This window comes from Nanorana parkeri, unplaced genomic scaffold (assembly GCF_000935625.1).
Source record: "Nanorana parkeri isolate BGI_ZX_2015 unplaced genomic scaffold, ASM93562v1 scaffold1759, whole genome shotgun sequence".
Taxonomy (NCBI): domain Eukaryota; kingdom Metazoa; phylum Chordata; class Amphibia; order Anura; family Dicroglossidae; genus Nanorana; species Nanorana parkeri.
The window spans coordinates 149,625-171,019 of record NW_017308027.1 but is presented as its reverse complement, the minus strand read 5'-3'; the positions used below and the strand labels follow the sequence as shown (position 1 = coordinate 171,019).

Sequence of the window (21,395 nt, the reverse complement as noted above, 5' to 3'; positions counted from 1 at the left end):
CCCAGCACACATTAAACTTCTCCTCCCTCCAAAGCCCCCAGCACACATATAATACACCCCCCCCCCCTACTTTCCTTCCAAGCCCCCTCACCTAGTTGCATCTGTGCAGGAGGAGGTACATCATCATTCCCTGGTGATCTAGTGGTGATTAGTAAGGTCTAATGCAGACCTTACTAATCATCCATCATTTGACCGCGCAGAACTGACAGAGCTCTGCCCTGAGCTGACAGGAGCAGCTCTGCATCCGACAGAGATGGAACGTGTAGCTGCTCCCACAAGTCGTGTACGCAGTCCATGACGGTGTGCCCGACTTCAGGGGTGTGGAAATTTTTTTTTTAAACTACTTGTCCAAGGACTAAAGCAGGGGCCTGATCTACTTGTCCCTCATGAAAATCTACTTGTCCCGATACAAAAAAAGAAAAATGTAACCATAACCGTATTTAGCAATGCCAAGAAGAGCTTCTCGTTGGTCAGTGCAGTCAGATGATTGCGCTGACCAACGAGTGCTTGAATTTTGAGAGCGAAATTCAGATTACAATGGCACAGGTATAGATTAGTACACCCATACTGGCGGATGGGAAGGACCGTTCCCATGAAGGGTAAGTATAGCGGGGGGTTTGGGGATGCAGTCTGGAGCAGATTTGTGCGGGTAATTCCATTTCCCCAAATTACTTGGGAAAGTGAATTTACCGTTTGGGGCGGGTGCAGACTTGGGCTATGCGGCAACATTGATTTCAATAGGGTTACATCCGCGTGGTAATCTCTGAATGTTTAATTGCGATTATGTGCGATTGCACTGGCGTTATTGCGGCGGGAAACTGCGCAATCTGCCGTAAGCGCCTAGGGTGCCATTAGACAATAATGGCATTGCCATCGGGATCGGCGGTGGTGTGCGATGCTGTGACCGCCTGGCCATCCACACGGTTTTGTACACGATTGCCGTGTGGTAACGGATCGCCCACTCCGCCCACACAATGCCCCATGCATGTGTTTATGCAGATGATGATAGGGATTGGTTTTCATTTATTTACATTATTATTTTTTCCAATTTTGTTTACATTTTTAAGTGTTAAATATTCAATTTTTTTGGACTACAAGAAAACAGATATTATGGCAAGTTTTTGTTCTCTGTAAAATCCTTTTCTCTGCGTTAATTGAAGGACACAGCGAACAGGATTGTAGTGGTGCCAACCTCACACCTGCTAACCAAGCCTCAGTTAGTAACAAGGGGTCAAGAGAGCACTCCCACACACAGAGGGCAGGTGCTGTGTCCTTCAATGAACACAAAGTGAGGAAATCACCAGCACTCGTTCAGCACCTATCATCCATCGCTTGGATCCTTTCTGGTTAGGAGTGTGATGGGTTTCAATAAACACAGCAAAAAAGGATTTTTCAGCGAGTCCTATTTTCTCTTATGTCCATTGAAGAAGCGAAGATTTAAGATCTAGAATCACAGGGACATTACAAAGCAGTGCAAAATGAGGGGTGAGCTTAAGATTACCAATCCCCTACAACAATCAAACAAAACTAAACAGCCGCAGACACTAACACGTAAACCTTCTAAAACTTTAAAAAAAATATGAAGACGCAGTGGTCGCTTTACAAATCTGAGAAACTAAAGCTCTATGATGAAAAACCCAGGAAACGCCAACTGCCCTAGTGCAATGAGGGGTGACAGGAAAAGGGGGTTCCCAACACCTAATAGCGTAGGCCTGAACAACATTATTTCAAATCCATTTTTAAAAATAGTAGCGGAAAAAGCAGGTTGACCAATCCAAAAACCATCTGAAAACAAAAACAGAAAATCCAAAAAGACGCCATAAAACATCCAGATAAATTCGAAGTGCCCTAACATCCAGGCCAGGGGTGTGGAAATTTAAACAAAAAACTACTTGTCCAAGGACTAAAGCGGGGGCCTGATCTACTTGTCCCTCATGAAAATCTACTTGCCCCGATACAAAAAAAGAAAAAAAAAAAAATTTAACCATAACCGTATTTAGCAATGCCAAGAAGAGCTTCTCGTTGGTCAGTGCCGTCAGATGACTGCGCTGACCAATGAGTGCTTGAATTTTGAGAGCGAAATTCAGATTACAATGGCACAGGTACAGATAGTGCATCCATACTGGCGGATGGGAAGGACCGTTCCCTGAAAGGGGAGTATAGTGGGGGGCATGGTGTCTGGACCAGATTTGTGTGGGTAATTCCATTTTTCCAAATTACTTAGGAAAGTGAATTTACCGTTTGGGGCGGGTGCAGACTTGGGCGAGGCCGTGTACGGTTGCCTCGCGGCCTCATTGATTTCAATGGGGTTACATCCGCGTGGTAATCTCGGAATGTTTTCAATCGCGATTATGTGCATTTGCACAGGCGTTATTGCGGTGGGAAACTGCGCAATCTGCCTTGAGCGACTGGGGAGCTGTTAGACAATAATGGCACTGCCAGCGTGATCGGCGGTGGTGTGAGATTCTGTGACCGCCCGGCCATCCGCACGGTTTTGTGCACAATTGCCGTGTGGTAATGGATCGCCCACTCCACTCACACAATGCCCCATGCATGCGTTTATTCGCATGCAGATAGGGATTGGTTTTCATTTTTTAGATTTTATTTAACTTTTTTGTTTTGCTTTGTAATATTTTTCTTTCATTATTTATTTTTTTACTTTTTTGCCTTTCTTTTCTTCTATTTTTATGTATTTACATTTTGATTTTTTCCAATTTTGTGTTTACATTTTAGGTGTTATATATTTAATTTTTTACTCGACTTTATTGCTATCACACAAAAGTAACAAGCCCTTGTGTGATAGCTTTTGGAGGTGACAGGTTCTCTTTATTGACCCCGTCACCTCCAAAACAGGAGTTCTCCTGTGACAGGAAGGCTGCATTCCTGTTCTCCTGTGACAGGAAGGCTGCATTCCTGTGTCACTGCACACATGGAGCAGAGTAGAGAACCGTTCTCTGCCTTGCTCCATGCTCTGGAACCTAATTTGCCATGGTCATCAATCCCCACAAGAGGGGGGGACCCCGAAGACTACGGCAAAAAGGAAGCCCAGGTGCAGAGAGACAGGCAGCCGGGAGCAGTACACGGCCGGCCGCTGGAGATAGAGAGGGGGGAGGGGAGGAGAAGCGTGATTCAGGCAGGTTACGAGTGATTTTTTTGGATGGATGCACAGCCGTTTAAAATCACTCGTACAAAACGGCTCCCACACTACATTTAGCAGTGCTGCTTGCCCGCAGCCGGGCTAAATGTAGAAAAAAAAACTCGCCCGACGCCCGAAACTGCCTGTCCCGGGCGTCGGGCGATAGGAATTCCACACCCCTGCAGGCTAAACTGATTTCAAAGAAAAAAAATGTCAACAGATAAGGATAAAGTATAGTCATCTCCATATTTATGAATGGAATAAAAAGGATCTGATGTTTGACGACCATTAAAGTCAAAACTGCAGTCAGAAGAGAGACAGGGTGGAGAAGGGATGAGCACCAGGATGGGTACAATCATCCTAAACAGCACAGACTCCTTATGGAGGAGTGGAAGAATAAAACAGGATAGTAGTCCAACACAGAATCCTAACATAGAAAACAAAAGTCTGAAAGGTTTGGGAAACCCAAAACAATTTGGGAGAGTGCACATTAGAGTACAGAAAAGCATGTTCAAAAGAGAAAAGGGCAACTGATCAAGATGCCCAATGATGGGGTCCAGAATAGGAGCCTTTCAAGTATAAAACAGTCTCGGTAGATGAAGATCATCCCATCTCATCCACAGAAGCAGGCACTCCAGAGTAAAAATCAGAATAAAATTTGAGCATGCCAACTATTTATGACCAAAGAGACAACTTGCTTCAAAACAGCAAAAGATTAAAGAACTATGAGGTGAGTGATTTTCAGAATAGAAATAGAATAGAATATCAGGGCAGTCTTTAAAAACATCAGAGGTAGTATGTATCGCTTATGCAAGACAGAAGTAGCCTAAGATAGTAGAGTGGAATTGTGACAGGTTGCAACTACAAAAAGGAGTAGTTACCATGTGCCCGTCTAAAAAGCAATAATTCCCAACAAGGCATATCATGTGCCTATGTCTAGAGCTCCCAGAGAGTATGTTAATTTAGCTTCTAGATACCATTTCATAAATTTAAGCCCTTACTGACCAAGGCCATTTTTTTACTTTGTTTTTTGCACCCATGATATAATTCACATTTTAGGCCTGAAAATTACTTCAAACCCCCAAACATTTTCTGAAAGCCAAGACCCTGTACAATAAAATGGTGGCAGTTGAACATTATGCTGCGCGATATTAGCGCAACTCATTATCAAACCCCAAACTTTAGTGAAAAATACACTTAAATACCACAAAATAAATACCAATTCTTTTAATATAAAATATGAGGTTACAACTAGTATATAGATACCCAACATGCCTAGGTTAAAAGTTGTGTGAAACTACAAAAATCAGTACCCCAAATGTTCATAGACGACGCTTTAAAAGCCCCTACAGGTCATCAGTTTAGAAATGCGCATATATTGGCCCTAGAATTATTGCTCTTACTCTGGGGTGCGCGGCGATACCCAACATGTGTAGCGCGGTCATTGTTTTCGTACGTAGGTGCACCCGACACGTGTTTACATAAAGACGCACGTGCTCGCATGGGCGGGGGACTTTATAAGCCATTTTAAAACTTTTTTTTAAACTTTTGTTTTTCACACACACTTTAATTGCTATAACAAAGGATGTGATATTATATTGGTGGTGACAGGTACTCTTTAAAAGGTGATACCGGGGGTCCAAAAGACCCATACTATCACCTTTGTACTCTAAATTGGCTACTGAAGTGCAGATCACACTTCAATAGCCCAGCACTGACAGCTATGGGATCGGAAGTGATGCATCGCCCCCGGTCCCATCGAACAGGGAGATCGGTGAACGGACATTCACCGCTCTCCTCCCCAGCTTCCCTCTGACACCAGAGATGCAGGTCCCAGGCCATAGAAGGGGCAGCGGAGCCCGGAAAACACAGCGGGGGCAGCCACTTTACCGGCTTGTAGAAGTGATCTGGTGGCAGCTTAGCCGCCAAAATCGCTTGTACAGTAAAAGCCGGCCGCCGGTGAAGCGATCTTCGATGGGGACGTTCATCGCTCTCCTCCCCAGCTTCCCAACGATACCCGAGATACAGGTCCCAGGCCCGTAGAAGGGGCAGCGGAGCCCGGAAAATGCGGCGAGGGTGTCGGGAACTTTACTGGCCCATAGAAGCGATCTGAAGTCAGCTGAGTCGCCAGAATCAATTCTATTGTAAAGCCAGTTGGCGCCTCTACAAATGTAAACAGAGTCCCGGTGGCTTTAGTCTGTTTATCCCCTTCGTGACTGACGTACAGTGTACGTCGCCAGCATCGGGGCGGTTTAAACAGAGTCCCAGCGGCTATTGCCGCCGGGACTCTCTTAAACTTGTAAAGTCGACTGTCGGCTTTACAACAGAAGCGATTGACCCCCAGCATCACCTTAAAGAGTACCTGTCACCACCATCTGCTATCACATGGGGGGCTTGTAAAAAAAAAAAATTTTTTAAATAAAATAAATCTAATAAAATTTTTTTTTTTTTTTAGAGTCCCCCGCCCCCGTGAGCACGCGCGTCGCCACGTAAACACGCATCGGGTGCGCCTACGTATGAAAACGACGAACGAGCTACACATGTTGGGTATCGCCGCGCACGCCGGAGTGAGGGCAATAATTCTACAGGTCCAGTATTTTGGGGTATCACTAAATTGATGACCTGTGGGGGCTTTTAAAGCGTCTATGGACTTTTTGGGGTACTGCAGTTTTTCGCCGTTTCACGGACGCACGCAATTTGTAACCTGACCATGTTGAGTATCGTTTTACTCGTAACCTCATCTTTTATATTTCATTAAAAAAATGGGTATTTTGTTGTGTTTTGGGACATTTTATTAAATTTTTCACTAAATGTTGGGGGTTTAATAAGGAGTTGCGCTAATATTGCACAACATAAAAATTTGCCACCATTACCACCAACTACCACCATTTTATTCTATAGGGTCTTGGCATTCTGAAAATATATAATGTTTGGGGGTTTTAAGTCATTTTCAGGCCTAAAATGTGGAATATAACATGCGTGCAAAAAATAAAAAAAAAGGCCTCAGTCATGAAGGCCTGCTGCCACTGACTTACTATGCACGCCACTGGTCACGAAGGGGTCAATTGAGCAATCTCAACCCTGTTAAAAGTTTTTGCCAATAAAGACTTACCCATCTACCAAAAAATGTTTTATTGTGCAGATTTTTCTGAAGTTCAGCATGCAGTCTTTAAAAGATGCTCTTTCAACTAGAACTCAGGGCACACTTTTGATGCTATGACTGAAAGATTGCATGTTCTACCCCATGAGGAAACAGTGTTACGAACCAAAGTGCAGCGAGATTAAATAGAAGATGAAAGCTTAAGTGCCCTGCAGACATCTCAATAGTATCTCAGAACAAAGCGTTAAGACATAAGCATGCTAAAGAGAGAGCTAGCAATTTATTGTGGAAGACTACATTAAGATCCCAAAAGGGAAGCCATGGCTAATTCCAATTAAGTATTTGAGTATCTGGACAAGCACATCTCACAGTAAACAAGTATTGTATAGCGAAATGTTGGGAATGTGCCCACCCCACTTCTCTTTGGGAGCCAAAGCTTTCCAAGTAAAATTCTTGGATGTCACCACAGAAATTGCATCATGGCTAGATTAAGATGTTGAGCATCTTTAGGTTTCAAAAGTAAATGGAATAGTTTACATAGGATAAAGTAATTTAACAAAACTGGGCATGTTCTAGTTAAATTCTCTCAAAAAGCAGGAGGGGGGAAGTCCCCCCACATTTCCAATTCCCTAACAGCTTTAGCCATCAAAAGGAGGGTAGTTAAGTGGATACAGAAAGGAAGAGGTTTTCACCACCTTAATGCCCAAATAAGTAGACATTACATTGCAATGCCACTCTAAATTCCATGTGCCGTTTTCCATGATGCATTTTTTACCTGAGTCAGAGGAAGGATTTAACTTTTTGAAAAATTAATGTGTAGGCCTGAGGAGGAGCAAAAATGTGCAACGATATCTTGCGATGGTGGGGAGGTGAACAACGGTATGTCGGCTACAAAGAGAGCCATTTTCAATTCTTCCTTTCCTATGCCAATTCCCTGAAGACAGGGATGCAATAAAAACCTAGCTAAACACTCCAGAGCCTCCCTGACCGGATGGGACCCACTACCCAAAATGGGTCCGGAACCGCCCCCATGGCAGAGAATTACCCCAGGCAAACGGAATGCAAGATTTGATCAACTGACTTCCACCTCCACTCCAACCAGCAGGGCTTCCCAACCTCTTCCTGCCTCTACTCCACGGCATCCTCGTTGAGAAGCTGATGGGACGTCAGTCAAATGATTGCTATAGATAGCTATTTTGACCTCAATGGGGGATCGGTTTCACAACAATCGACCATTTGGGAAGCACATAAAGCTACTATTCGGGGACATTGTATAGCTTTAGCATCTAAGCTTAGGAAGGACAGACAGGCGACCACAAAACGATTAAAGGACGAAATCATAGGACTGGAGCAGCGGCTGGCCACGAACCCCTCCAAATCTATCCATAGTCAATTAAGAACAGAGCACACTTGCGTCATCTACAACTACACAAGGTAGCGGTATCTATGACCTATTTAAAACAGCGTTATTATGAAAGGGGAGATAAGGCCCATACCCTACTGGCCCGAAAACTACAAACAAACATAGGTATGGGGAGGTTGACTTCCATAAGAGATAGTGGGGGAACACTACAACATCATCCTGACGTGATGGCTAAAATATTCCGGGACTACTATAATTCGTTAATCTTTCCGACCCAGCGTTCAATACTACAGACGGGGTGTTAGCTTCCCGAATTCAAAATTATTTGGACGAAAGTGCTTTACCACGTATTACAGTGAAAGCACTACAGGAATTGAACGCGGATATTACCCAGAAGGAAATACAGGACACTATCCGTGCCCTCCCAATGGGTAAATCACCAGGTCCGGATGGCTTCACCTACTTATACTATAAGACATATGTAGAGGCCCTTCTCCCACATATGACTGATCTTTACAATGGTTTCTTACATGGGGATATCATCCCTGACACGTTTTTATCATCACACATCACAGTTTTCCCAAAACCAGACAAAGATAGTAAGTTATGCGCCAATTATAGACCCATCGCCTTTCTTAATTCGGATTTTAAGATCTTCATCAAGATCTTGGCTAACCGACTCGCAAATTATTTACCCGTAAAAGAAAAGAAACGTCCTGGTTCAAACCATTAACACATATGAGCTTTCCAGTGGAATGTCTTTTATGTCCTATCCTTAACTCTTCTTTCTTCTCTTTTCTCTTCTTTCCTTTCCTAATCTTGGATTAAGACATGTCAAGAATCATTAGCAAGACAGATGTAGGCCTTCATGAACCAATCACCACTACAGATGTAGTACTACTTGTTTAGTCTCTTAGCTTTACTTAACTTTAAGAAATAGCAAAGATGTAAGACGGAATTGATGTGAAGTCGTGTTTGTTCATTTTCACTGTCCCCAGATCTGTTGAAGGACTGGCTCTCTGTTTAGATACAATAATATATGTCTTGTTCCTTTATAAAAACCAATAAAAATTGTCAATTTAAAAAAAAAAAAAACACTCCAGAGCCCAATTAAATAGGGGTGATAAAGGGCAACCTTGCCTTGTCCCTTTAGGTAATTCAAAGGCCAAAAACAAAGCTCCCTGAATCCATATCCATGCCACTGGGGAGGCATATCTGTTCCTGGAAGGAAAGGACATGCCCCCTAAATCCAAAAAGGCAACATTGCCAAAAACCACCAAACGCTTTATCAGCATCCTATAAAACAATGGCATGTTCTTCAGTTAGGGAGCCTATGCCACCTCCAAAGCCATAAGAACTTTATGGATATTTATGACTGCAGTTCTTCTAGTCAGGACGACCTATGCTAGATGGATGATAGTTGGAAGATGTGACAGTCTATGGGCTATAATACTCAAAATAATTTTCTCATCTACATTGAAAAGTAAAAACAGATCGCTTCTCGGCCTTTTGGCTAAGATCAAGTGTAGTATCTGTTCTCATCAGTTCCAGAGGGGAAAATCATGGACTGTCCTTGGGACGAACAGTTGCTTAGTACCTTCAGGAGTAAAAGGTAGGTGCTTGAGGCGATTCCTTTTTGGAAGAAGGGGGGAGTTTCCTCGGCACTATTGCCTACTGACTGAACGGATGCGAAGCTTGGTCGAGGCTGGAGGGTTCGGGGGCAGCAGAAGCCCGTGGTGTTAGTGCCCCCTGGGGGTGGCGTCCCAGGGGTGCATCAGAAAATCACTTAGGGTGCAGGACCCCACAAAGTGATTCACTGTGCACTTGGTCACGACACCATATTGCATAATTTTCTGCACTACTCCTCCAAGACAGGCCTTATGGCTAGTCTGGGGCAATATTTTTTGCACTCCGGCCCCTAAGGCCTGTCAGAGTGGTGCACTGGCACTTTAGCTTTATTTATAGCACTATATCCACGATTGACACTTTATTTTTCTATTTGACCCACAGATGCTGAAGGTGCAGGTTTCTTCTGGGCCTATTCCTGATGCTGGGAGGAGATTCTGTGCCCTTATATAGGGTTCTCTTTCTCCTCCCACCCAGGAGGGAGTATGTCGGGAATCTAGGTCCCTTCTTTATTGAAGGACCTTGCACCCTTGTGCACGTTTTTGTGTGCTGTGATTTCACGGTTCACTTTTTTTGTTCACAGGGGGAAGTTTGTTTAGACGCACATCCACGGGCTAAAGAAAAGAAAACAAAAAAGAACAGTAAAAACAGGCCTGTATGATCCTGGGTGGGTATGGCCCTTCCCTTTCCTGGGCAGCAATTTGATATAGGCCTCATTCCTCATGGCAGGGTTTGGTCGCCCCTTGCCACATAGATTTATACAACACACCCAAAATAGTTTTTAGAATTTCATCTTTTAGCACCTTAAAGAATTCTGGGGTAAACGCATCGGGCCCAGGTGCCTTAGCATTCGCGGGGCCACCAATAACAAAATATTTCTGTTGTAGCTATTAGGGATGTACAGATATCGATGTTAGTATCGGTACAGATACAGAGTATTTGGGTGAGTACTCTTACTCCCCCAAATGCTCAGATACCTTCCAGTCAGAGGGAGATTTCCTCTGACCGGCAGTGCTGCGAGGCAACACGGCTTTCCGGACAAACAGCAAGGAGCCGGCTTACCCAAGCAATCAAGAAGCTGGGCAGCAGGTAATGACATGCTGCCCGGTTTCCTGATTGCCTGTGAGCCAGCTCCATGGACACCTGAAGTACAGGTATCAGTACCGACTTAGAAAATAGGTGCTCTTACTCGATATTGAAAAACCAGCATCAGTGTATGCCTGAAAGGTCAGCATTGAGGTTTACTAACTGTACAGATTACCGTTTTATAATTCTTTGAGGCCCACCGAAGGCCCTGGACACTCAATCGTATTGGCTCCGCCCCCTTATAGATGTTCACGTCCATCAGCACGAACACAGGTCCCTCATTAGGCATCTACCATTAGTCCGAGCCGCATGCCTATACAGAAACTGGACCACTTCAGTGACCTTGCCCCATCCCCCAATTTCCTTTCTCATCCCCTTATAGATCTTAATTCCCACCATTGGCATCATCGACTCTCCAGTATATTTTAAATTCCACAATTTTTTAATTTTAATTATATCTTAAGAAATTGTTTCATTCATTTTATACTTTACCATCTAAGCTCCAATTCACCCCCATAATCTTCACCTTTACACTATGAATACTTAATAGTCTTCTCCCCATATAGAATACCCTTAATATAAGCCCCAAGCTTTGATTCTACTTACAATAGCCCCTTCTTGTATACTCATCCCCGTTAGACTCTAGAGATCGTTTGTCATACCAATAAGAATCATGCCGCTCTTAATTAAATCACTCAGGGTTCCACTGTCCACACTTTTATTATAAAACTAGCCATTGTTTTTATTTCCCTTATACGCCTTAGTCACAGTCCTTCAATTATCCCCACATCTAAGGCACACACGGAATCCCCAGACTTACGTCGAGACCGAACAGCTGTCACTCATGACGGCGCCGCCTACCTTCTCCAAACTCCGCCCAGCTGTCACACTTAAATCGGCGGTTTCCCACCGTCGTTACACCATTCCTAATGAGCTTGATAAAGAGGTAACATCCTCGAAACGCGTTGCTCCCGAGCCTCCACCCACTGCTTCACCAACCTGATCCTTCCCCTCTTTACCACCACCTCGGCCGATTCTCCATCCTGCATCTCCACCACGGCCCGGACACTGGCCCAGACACGCACATCTCACAGCCCGATCTCCTCCACCCGCAGCTGCAGCCCAGCCTGACGTCAGTCCTCATACCACCGGCACTTCACATTGCTCCAGCGGTGACACGGACACACTGACACATCCATCTGGTCCCGAGACCCACTTAAAGTAAGTGAACCATTTCCTCTTACTTTCTCCACTGTGCTACTATCAGTTTCTTAGTCCCCCTAGCCTTGCGCCCTCACGTTCGTTTTTTGTGTTTCACTAGTGCAGGCACTCCTCCTGTCTCTTAGGGCTGCAGCCGAGGCAGAGCTACAGCACCCTATTCCCTTGGCCCAATCCGAGAGCGCTGTTCGTAATATTTGTATGTGCTAACTGTACAGATTAGAGGCCCTAGAGGGCAAATAGCCACTAGAAATGGCCATATGTCTACCAATGATATTTGCACTATACAAAAGACCTTTAGAATTGCTGTAAGACCCATTTATTTCAGTCGAATCAGAGATAAGGTTGTCAGACGAGTTCAAGTGATACTAAACCTTAACTATTAACAAAAATGTAGCTTAACTATTAACAAAAATGTAGCTTATCTGTGTATCACTCAGTTGTAGATCCTCAAATTTCTGAATTTGTACTGACACTGACCTTCCTTCTGGAGGTGGCTGCTTTTGTTCCCCATGGTAGGTGTGTGGTAAAGCAGCTACCACTCCAAGCTTACTCCATTGATTGACTCTAATCACACATTTGGTTTACCAATTTGTATTGAGATTATTGTCCAACATGGGAGCGAGCTTTGAGCGGTGGCTATGTTACAAAACACACACTGGGCCAATGGGGAGCAAAAGTAGCCCCCAGAAGGAGTAACAGTGTCAGCATGAATACAGAGATGATTTAAGGATCTACAGCCGAGTGATACACAAATAAGCTGCATCTTTGTTAATAGTTAGGGTACTTTAATGAATTTGTGTTTAATGTCACCTTAAGCCGCATAAAATGGGTGGGACAATACCTCGCTGACTAGTCTTGCCAATTTCCCCATTGTGATGCCATAGTTATAATAACATAAGTCACAGCAAGATGATTTGTTTGCATCAATCCGCCCAGAGATCAAACTGTTACTTTATATGTTCCCAATCTCGGCAATACAACAGTAATGGGTCACTACTAAGTTGTGATTGTGCAGTTATTAAATGAAAAAAATCGCTAGCCTCAAGACAAGACATTAAAGCTGACCTTTACCCATAACTGTAAAATAAAAAAAATAAAAAACACACCTTTAGAAATGTTTAGCAATGACAATCTACAAACACATACTTCTAGATAATTGCCAGCTTTGTATTCTTTGCCTTACTTGATTTTTGGGACATGCGACCATGTATATCTCAGGGGAGAAAAATGCCTTTCCCCGAGATCTCCAGATGAGATTTTCCAGCAATGCTCTGTTTATGACAAGGCACTCCCAGTGTGCATTGTGTTGGCAAACTGAAGTAATTTGCACTTTCAAAACAAGTGAATGCTCTGCAAGTGTATTTTAAAAATCACAGTATTTTACACCCAACATGTCTATGTTATTATTAATTATACATAGAGGGATGCATTGGTAGAATTTGATTTTGAGTGGAAAGGTCCACTTTAAAGTTTGTTTTCTATAGGCTGATGCATAGGAAACAATCCTACCTCTGTTGAAAGCTTTACCCGCCTCATGTTCCAGACATACCCCCAAAGCAGATTTTTTAAAAAAATCCAAAAATTGTTATTGGAGGAAAGAAAATAGAAAATTGCCACAAAATTGTATAAGTGACGTGGGGAGTCCCTTTAAACCTTTTGCTGCCGAGGATTTTTTTTGGCACACAATTTCCAGCAATCGATTGGCTCGAGGTTGTCACTTTGAGGAGGTCCCAGACGGGCCTTGCCTCCCCTTATGTGGTGGAGAGAGCACAATAACATCTCTGGGATAGTAGAATATATAGTTCTGCCAGCATCTGGGGTTTACAAGTTTCCGGGAGGCCAATATTTTCCGTAGGTTCAGTAGTAGGTTAGGTAGTCCAGCTTGGCTTGCAGGGACTGAGACATGCGGTCTAGCACAGACAATTTAGACAGACTTGATTAACTGATCTCCCAAACAGGAAATGCGCTGTTTGTCACATCATAAATGTTTAGTAAACGTGCTAATAATGTGTACAAAAATGCACGCTTTGACAAATATTCACAAAACGGATCAAAATCGTGAAATGTGAGTTCTTGGCACCCCAAATGTGGCTGAGGAAAACATTTTCCCCCCAATGTCTGCGTACGTTAAAAAAACCCTGAAACGCATGTGGCAGATTTGGGTACATGGACTACATTTCCGCGTTTGTTGCATGTGCGGGAACTCACTGAAACCAATGGGGACACGTAGCAAACACAGGAACAAAAAGTGATGCAAGCTCATAGTACACCTAGGTGTGAATGGGGACTAAGAACAAGCCAGTGTAGAAAGATACTTAGACTAGTAGGAGGCCTTGTTGAATTGCAGACTACCTCTGTGATATAGGGTTTAACCACTTGCTGACCGGGGTTTTAAACCCCCTTCCTGCCCAGGCCATTTTTCAGTAGTCAGCGCTGCAGTACTTTGACATATGTTGACATTCAGTTATGCAACGCTGTACTGAAATTAATTTTATACCATTTTTTAGGGACAGATAGAGCTTTCTTTACTATATACAGTAATACCTTGGTTTACGAGCATAATTCGTTCCGGAAGAAAGCTTGTAATCCAAAGCGCTTGTCTTGCAAAACGCTCTCTTCCGCCTTTAGAAATGACAGCTAAAGGCGGAAGTGATGTAATACACATCGCTTCCGGCTTTAGAGAGATAAGCGGTGGGAAATGCTGATCGCTCCTCCTCTCTTCGAGCAACCGCTGTGCCGGTTGTCTCGGTTCCAGGCACTGCAGGGTGGACAGCGGTGGCCGGGATAACCGGCAGCGGTGAAGGAGGCAGGGCCGCACCATACGACATCATACAAGCGATCAGCCGGCTAAACGCTTGTATCAGACAGCCGGTAACGGCCGTTATCCTTCCCGGATGGAAAGGATCCGCCGTCTGCCCGTAATTTTACGATGGCCGGACGGCAATGGTTAAGTAGTGTAGCTACTGCTGCAGCAATCTTTCCATGGGCGCCTTCATTCATCATATTCTCCCATGAGGGGGTCGGGAATGGGCTGCACAATTCTAGTCACATGTAGCAAGGAATGAGAAAGGGTCCTGGTTTTTACCAGAAAGAATTCTACGGCGGTCCACCAAGCTGCTGCTTATATGTGGCCCAAGGTGGGGATAATGTACCGAATCTATATGCAGGAATGCCTACAGAGTGGGAGCGCAGTGTCCCAGCTGCCTCTCACATAGGTACCAGAACCGAAAATGGGATCTTCCTTTTCATGGGAGACAGTTTCACAAATGAAAACCATTGCCATGAGAGGACAGAGAACAGTACGGTTTTAAGCCATTTTAAATCCTGATTAAAAACCACATACAATGGATGCTGCTTCTTAAACTAAAAGTTTTAGTTCGCTGCAGAATCAGCTGGTTCCGTGAGCACTGGCCCCGATATCCTGTTCTAGGGTGGCTCTTTTCTCTTGCAGGAGTGTGTGTGAGTGTGTGAGCTGTATCCATCTTCACAAAACACACAGGCACAGCAAGGCAAGCCAATACACTGCTCCCAGTTCCACATTCCTTCCTTCTGCAAGCTTGTAGATAGACAGCTGCTGGACACTGCTCTGTCTCCTCTTGTGATCTTGTACTGAACAGGGAGTTTACAAAAGCAGAAGAGAGCTAGAGGTAATCAAAGTGAGACTTAAATAAGGAACTCAACTGTTTCAACTTATAGGACCCATCAACCAGTTTGATAACAGGCCTGTTAAGGTTAAAGTGACACTAAACTCAGGAGTTGAATCTTAAAACGCATTAAAAGTACCTTAAGTATTAACTATACTGTGCCTTATTTGTTTAACACTCGGCTGTAGATCAAATAATCTCGGAATTTTTGCGAAAATGCCCTTCCTTCTGAAGGGTGGCTACTTTTGTTCCACATGGTCCCTGTGTGTTGTAAAGTAGGCACCGGTCATAGCTCCCTCCTGTGATGGTCTATAATCTCACATTTAATTTACTATTTTGTATTGAGATTGTAGTCCATCAAAGAAACGAGCTTGGAGCGGTGGCTGCTTTACACACATGGTGAACAAAATTAGCCGCCCTCCAGAAGAACGGACAGCCTTTGGGGTAACTCAAAGACTGAGTTACACCAGAGGCTGGTAGCACTATGAAACTGGACAGTGCTCGGTCGCTAACGTACAGATGGATCTGGAATATGCCAAAATGCAGAGCCTAGTACCTAAACGTTACATTTAAGGCCATCATTGCCCCATCCATGGGCATACTCAAACTTCAGAGACTAGGTCACACTAGAGGTTGTGCTCTGGACCTGGGAGGAGTGCTGTGGCTAAAACAATACTCCAAGTTCAAGCCCCACAGGCCTAGTGCCTGAAGGTTGCATTCCAGGCTAGCCCCACAATTTTTGGTTCAGCAGGGCCAGGGACCAGCCTCCAAAGCTACTGCTTTAGATACACCGATAGCTGCAAGAGAGAGACTAAGTTTAGCTGCATATTAGTTGTCTAAATTAAAAAAAAAAAAAAAAATAAAACCACATCTACTGAGGATAGCTTATGTTGAGAGGAAAATAGTAAAAGTAGAAATCAGAGTTTCTCAGCAAAGGAGAACATAATTTCCAGCTTCCTAGGACACTAATAAAAAAAACTGACTTGGAGGCAGTTATACAGGAATCTGACAACGTTTGTCTGTGTCCCAAAGCTCCTGAAAGTGGCAGTATAACCCATGGTCTAAGATGATCTACCATTTGTGTCTCTCAAAAGGACGATAAAGAAAATGTAAAATATGATGAGCTAAATTGTTTTATCATGATAAACTGGCCATGTTTCTCAAGCACTGAGGTACTGAAGATCTTGTAACTCAGTATCAATACATGTTAATATAGCTAGTACCAGTACCTTGAATTCTTTATCAAGTCGACTTGTCTTGGCGAAAGGACAAATACGCATGGGCTGTCTTGAAGTTTTTCACTGTTCTGAGCAACTGTAGGAAAAAAAATGTATGAAAAAGTCAACATTTCAGAAGAATCATACGGAAATCAAACAAATTTTTAATGTAAAGAAAAAAAATACTACATTACTAACCATCCTCTATTGTGAAAGAGAAGTGCACACTGTTTAACAAATTAAACATATAACAGTCAGAATTAAACAATCTGGTCAGAGATTTGGGTCTGTCAAAAGCAAAAGCCAAATTGCTGGGTTTGAGACTGCAGGAATGGCGTTTCCTGTCACCAGGTACAAAAATTTGTTTTTCAAAGCCGCCAAGATGATATAACCAAATGCTTTGCACAAGTTGAGTCTCCGTTTCTGTGTTGACATCGAAGAATTGTTCTCTGCCTTCGGTTGTGACCATGACCCACAAGAGTGCCATCTCCATTGATTCGTCAATGTTAAGCCTCAAAGCTGTTCGGTTACACAATGGCAACGTTCACCCTTCAATACCTGTTGGGTATGCAGCACACATGAAAGAAACCTAGGAAAACATGGAAATGTTGCTGAAGCTCATCTAGTACAGCAAGTACAACTGGAATATCTGTGATCTGTAAGGTTTCACCAGGACATTGCTACAATAGAAAAATGATCGAGGCAACTGGAATTCGTCAATCTTTGCCGACTACTGTTGGGACACTGCAACGTGATGCACCGGATATTGAATACAAATGAAAAGAAGCAAAACACCTTTAATTATGTTAAACTTAATAGCGTATTTGAAAACATATAAACACAATTAAATACGTTATTGCAGAAAATCCACATGTCCCCTTTAAAGGAGATCTCACCACACAATTCATGCTGCAACTATGTTGTCATGTAAAAAATATAACAAAAAACACATTATATTAAAATCTGTAAATATATATTGCACAATCTAGAACCTCGGTAAACCATATATAAGGAGTGTTAATATAGAACCTTCAAACATCTGAATCCAGAAGGAGATCCAATAGCATGGTGTGTAAAGAGAGCGTATCACTGCAAACTCAAAAGCAGGATCAATCACAGGGATAATTTGTAGTAAGGTGAAATTCCATGTGCAACACACATACGAGCCAACTCACAATTATGAAAACCAAAGAGACAAAATCCGAAACATATCCTTTCGGTGTGAGGGTAAATGAAATGATAAAAACGGCTCTGGGTGTATCCAATATGATGAATAATGACATCCCAAACAATGGGATTCGGGTCTGAAGGGGATCCACAGACTGAGATTAGAGGCAATCACCACGCTATTCCTTTACGCGTTTCTCCCCCACAGGCGCTTCGTCATAAGGGCGTAGCTTGCTTGTACTTCCAGCTGGATAGTTTATATCCAGGACAGGACAGGAAATATCAATCCCATTCGTAATTGCCTTGCATTCCAATTAGTTTCCAAAAAATTAGATAACGTCCATTTTGCGTTCCACAGTACTCATTGATTTCAATAGAAGTAATTAGTACAATCAACGTATTCATATTGAGTAGGACAGAGGACCATAAAAGCCATTTACATAGGATCATTATTTACCACAAAAGCTATATGCATATATAAAGATAAAATCTACATTTCATTTTAATAATGTTAAATATATACTAACACATTTATCCCATACTTCAATGGCACATATGTGGAAGTCATAGATATAGGAACATTTTGAAACGGGACTCAACTCATAAAAAAACTACTAAAGTTAATCATGTCATTTATACACGGTTCTTCATAGGATTTAGTGAGATGCATCCATCGACATTCACATTGTAGCAAAAGCTTGTCCCAATCTCCCCCACGATTTGATCTATGTACACGGTCCAGGACAAAAAAAAAATGAAGATCCTGAGTACTATTATGAAATGTATCCCGCAACAGGGGATCTCCGATATAGCGGCCCGTGATCCTCTTCAACATCCTCTCAGTTTTAACATAAAACACATCGCACTGACAGGATAACAAATATACGACTCCTTACGTCTCACAATTTGCGAAATGTTTACTCCGAATAGTTTGGCCCCTCGAGGTGACAATCTGTGATCCCACATGAATAAAGCGACAAAATATACATTTCTGGCATTGGTAAGTTCCAGGGTATCTGCAACATCCCGATTTTTTGTTTGTATTAAATTCACTTTTCACTAATTTATCCTTTAGTGATGAATATCTGCGAAGTCACAATTTTCATTTTTTTCTTTCTTTTTATCAGGCTTCAATTTTCCCAATATATGATCTTTTTTCGCCCTTTGATAAGCTTTTGTTAAGATTTTATCGGAGTGAAAACTCTTGTAATCTCCCCCTCAGGTTATTGGCTTCTACCAGCAGCCTGGACTGCAGGCACTGGAAGATTGACAGATCCGACCTTCGACGAAAATACCCTTATTTTTTCCTGCCGCTTTCCCCTCTGGCATGGTTAGATGTGCCTTACCCTGACCCCTAGCGTTGCCCCGAGATTTTGGGGGCATATTCCCGTTGAGTGATGACTGATCCAGACCATGACCGGGTTTGTTCCAGCCAACGCCGCTTACAGCCCTTAACTATCCGGGGCACTACTCCGGAACTCGATCCGTCTCCTGGTAGTCTCTCCTTGGCAGGCGCCGCGGACGTTTGCGGCCTCTTCCCGGGCCCGGAAGCGATTACGTGATGCTCTCCCACACTGCCTTATTTTATTATTTAGTATTGTGTCTGCTGAGCCTTTGCTCAGGTGGTACCGGATGGGGCCCCCGTTGCCGCCGCCCCCCCCCCCCCCCCCCCCCTTCCTACAGGTGGTTAGGATTATGGGAACGCTGCAGGCGATCACTGTCAAGCTCCTGGGCGGGGTTCCTGGTTTCTATTTTAGGGGGTCTGGCCCTGCTGGGAAGTCCGTGCCCAGGTATGCCAATATGCGTTCTGATTTAATAGTCGAATGGTCTGTTCCGGTTAGCCCTGCCCGACACAACCTGACTTTGCGTGAAGTTTGCCCTTCTAATAATCAGGGTCTTCGGGGGCACGGTTCTTGGGTCATGTGCGATTACATTGGGTGTTCCTCAGTGTTGGTGGGGTGGCGGCTGCCTTGCCCGCATGGCCTGCCGCTTTGATGGAGCTGGGCCTGCGAGAGGGCTGGGGCACCCCTCTACCATTTGGATGGACCCCTTGGGCTGTGCCTGCTGGGGACCCTCATGGGGGGTGGGCTCAGCTCTGGAGGGGTGAGGGCCTTAAAACTTCAGGGCGTTTGTCTTGGGCCTCCACCTGAGTCCCCCCTGGGTGATACTGTTGGGACACAATCCACCGCTCCCCCAGCAGGGCGGGTAGCTGCTGTGTTTAGGGCAGCTCTGGAGTTTTGTGGCATCCCCTTGGTGTTTAGCAGTTGGGGGAGCCAAGACCTGGGGCTTCCGAAAGTGTCCCCCCCCCCCATTGTTAATTAAGGGTTTTTTCCTGTAGCGGGTGGACCTCCCCGACCACAACAGTCTGCCTCTGCGGCCGGTGATGCGTGATCGCGCGTCACTAGTCTGGTGGACTGGGCTGGGAAGCCAAATATCCCTCTCAGCATCTCTGCATGCTTCTTTGTTTGCCGTTTCCACCACATAAGCCCCTTCTTTGTCTGTAAGGCGGAAGGTAGCTTTGTTTTAGTTTATCCACACGTTTCCTGTTCCCTGTATTAGTCTGTATCTGTTGTCTGCCGTTTAATTTTTCTTCCCCTTTCTACTGCAAGCCCTCGCTTCCCCCCACACCCTTTTACTCTTCTCACCCTCTCCTTTCTTTGTCCTGGTGTGTCTGTTGGTGCTTGTTTCCCATGGCTGGGCAGTGGGGTGAGGTTTTAAAAAAAAAAAAAAAAAAAAAAAAAAAAAAAAAAAAAAGGGAGAGAGAGAGTGTTGGGGGATCTATGGCGGCACCGAGCTCAGGTGGCATTCCTTCACGGGACCCACTTCCGTCTGGACAACATCCCAAAATTGTCGGATGCCAGATTCCCCCACGTATACCATAGTGCTTCTCCGGAAGCCAAATCTCGTGGGGTGAGTATCCTAGTGTCTAGGCACATTAGATGGCAGCATCTTTCCACAAGTGTGGATGGGAACGGCCGTTACATATTTCTAAAGGGCCATGTCTTTGGCACATTGGTGACGCTTGTGAACATTTATGCCCCTAACTCTGACCAAATTCCTTTCTTGGCGGAACGTCTACTTTCTTTGGCCGACTTTGCGGAGGGTATAGTGGTGATAGGAGACTTCAACATGGCGCTTGATCGATTGGATATTTCCAGGGGAATCTCACATCTTTCATATCCCTTTCTGAAAAGCTTCCGGAAAACCCTCCATGTGGACCAATTAGTGGACGTGTCTTATGCACCCAACCGCGATTATTTGTTTGACTCATCTGTTCACAAGTCAATCCCGCACGGACTACTTTTTGGTCAAGCAAGGTGACCTGCACAGGGTGCGCACTTCGGCCATTGATCTCATCTCGGTCTCAGACCACGCTCCAGTCCTGATTGAGATGGTGATCCATGGTGAGAAGCCCAGACCCTGGCAATGGACTCTTAATGATACCCTTCTGGACGATCCAACTGTCAAAGACCGCGTTGAGCAGGAACGGTCACTGTTCTTCCATCAGAATACCTTCCTGGCTTGCGCCCCCCTGACGGTGTGGGAAGCACATAAAATGTTACATCTGAGTTTTCATATCCCTGGCATCTCATGCGAAGAAGACACGTGCCAAATCCATTTGGAAGGCCCAATGTCCTCAAAATTAAAGTTCTCCCACGACTATTGCATCACCTCCAAACCTTACCGGTCCATGTCCCATTGCACTTCCTGAGGCAGGCGAAAAGTGAATTTGCATCTTTCCTATGGTCCAATAGCGCACACCATTTGAACAGGGCCCTGCCAAAATCGATGGGCGGCATAGGTTTTCCCGACCCCCAACGATACTATCTTGTAG

At 44.2% G+C, this 21,395-nt stretch overlaps 1 protein-coding gene across 3 annotated transcripts in view; it reads right to left on the bottom strand.

Moving 5' to 3' along the window:
- Positions 1 to 21,395, bottom strand: part of PIAS4 (protein inhibitor of activated STAT 4) — a 95,781-nt gene that overhangs the window by 39,290 nt on the left and 35,096 nt on the right. For all 3 annotated transcript variants that reach the window (XM_018571438.1, XM_018571439.1, XM_018571440.1), the window contains exon 3: positions 16,406 to 16,490. In XM_018571438.1, the coding sequence (XP_018426940.1) occupies positions 16,406 to 16,490 (85 nt within the window). The remainder of the gene's footprint in view (positions 1 to 16,405; positions 16,491 to 21,395) is intronic.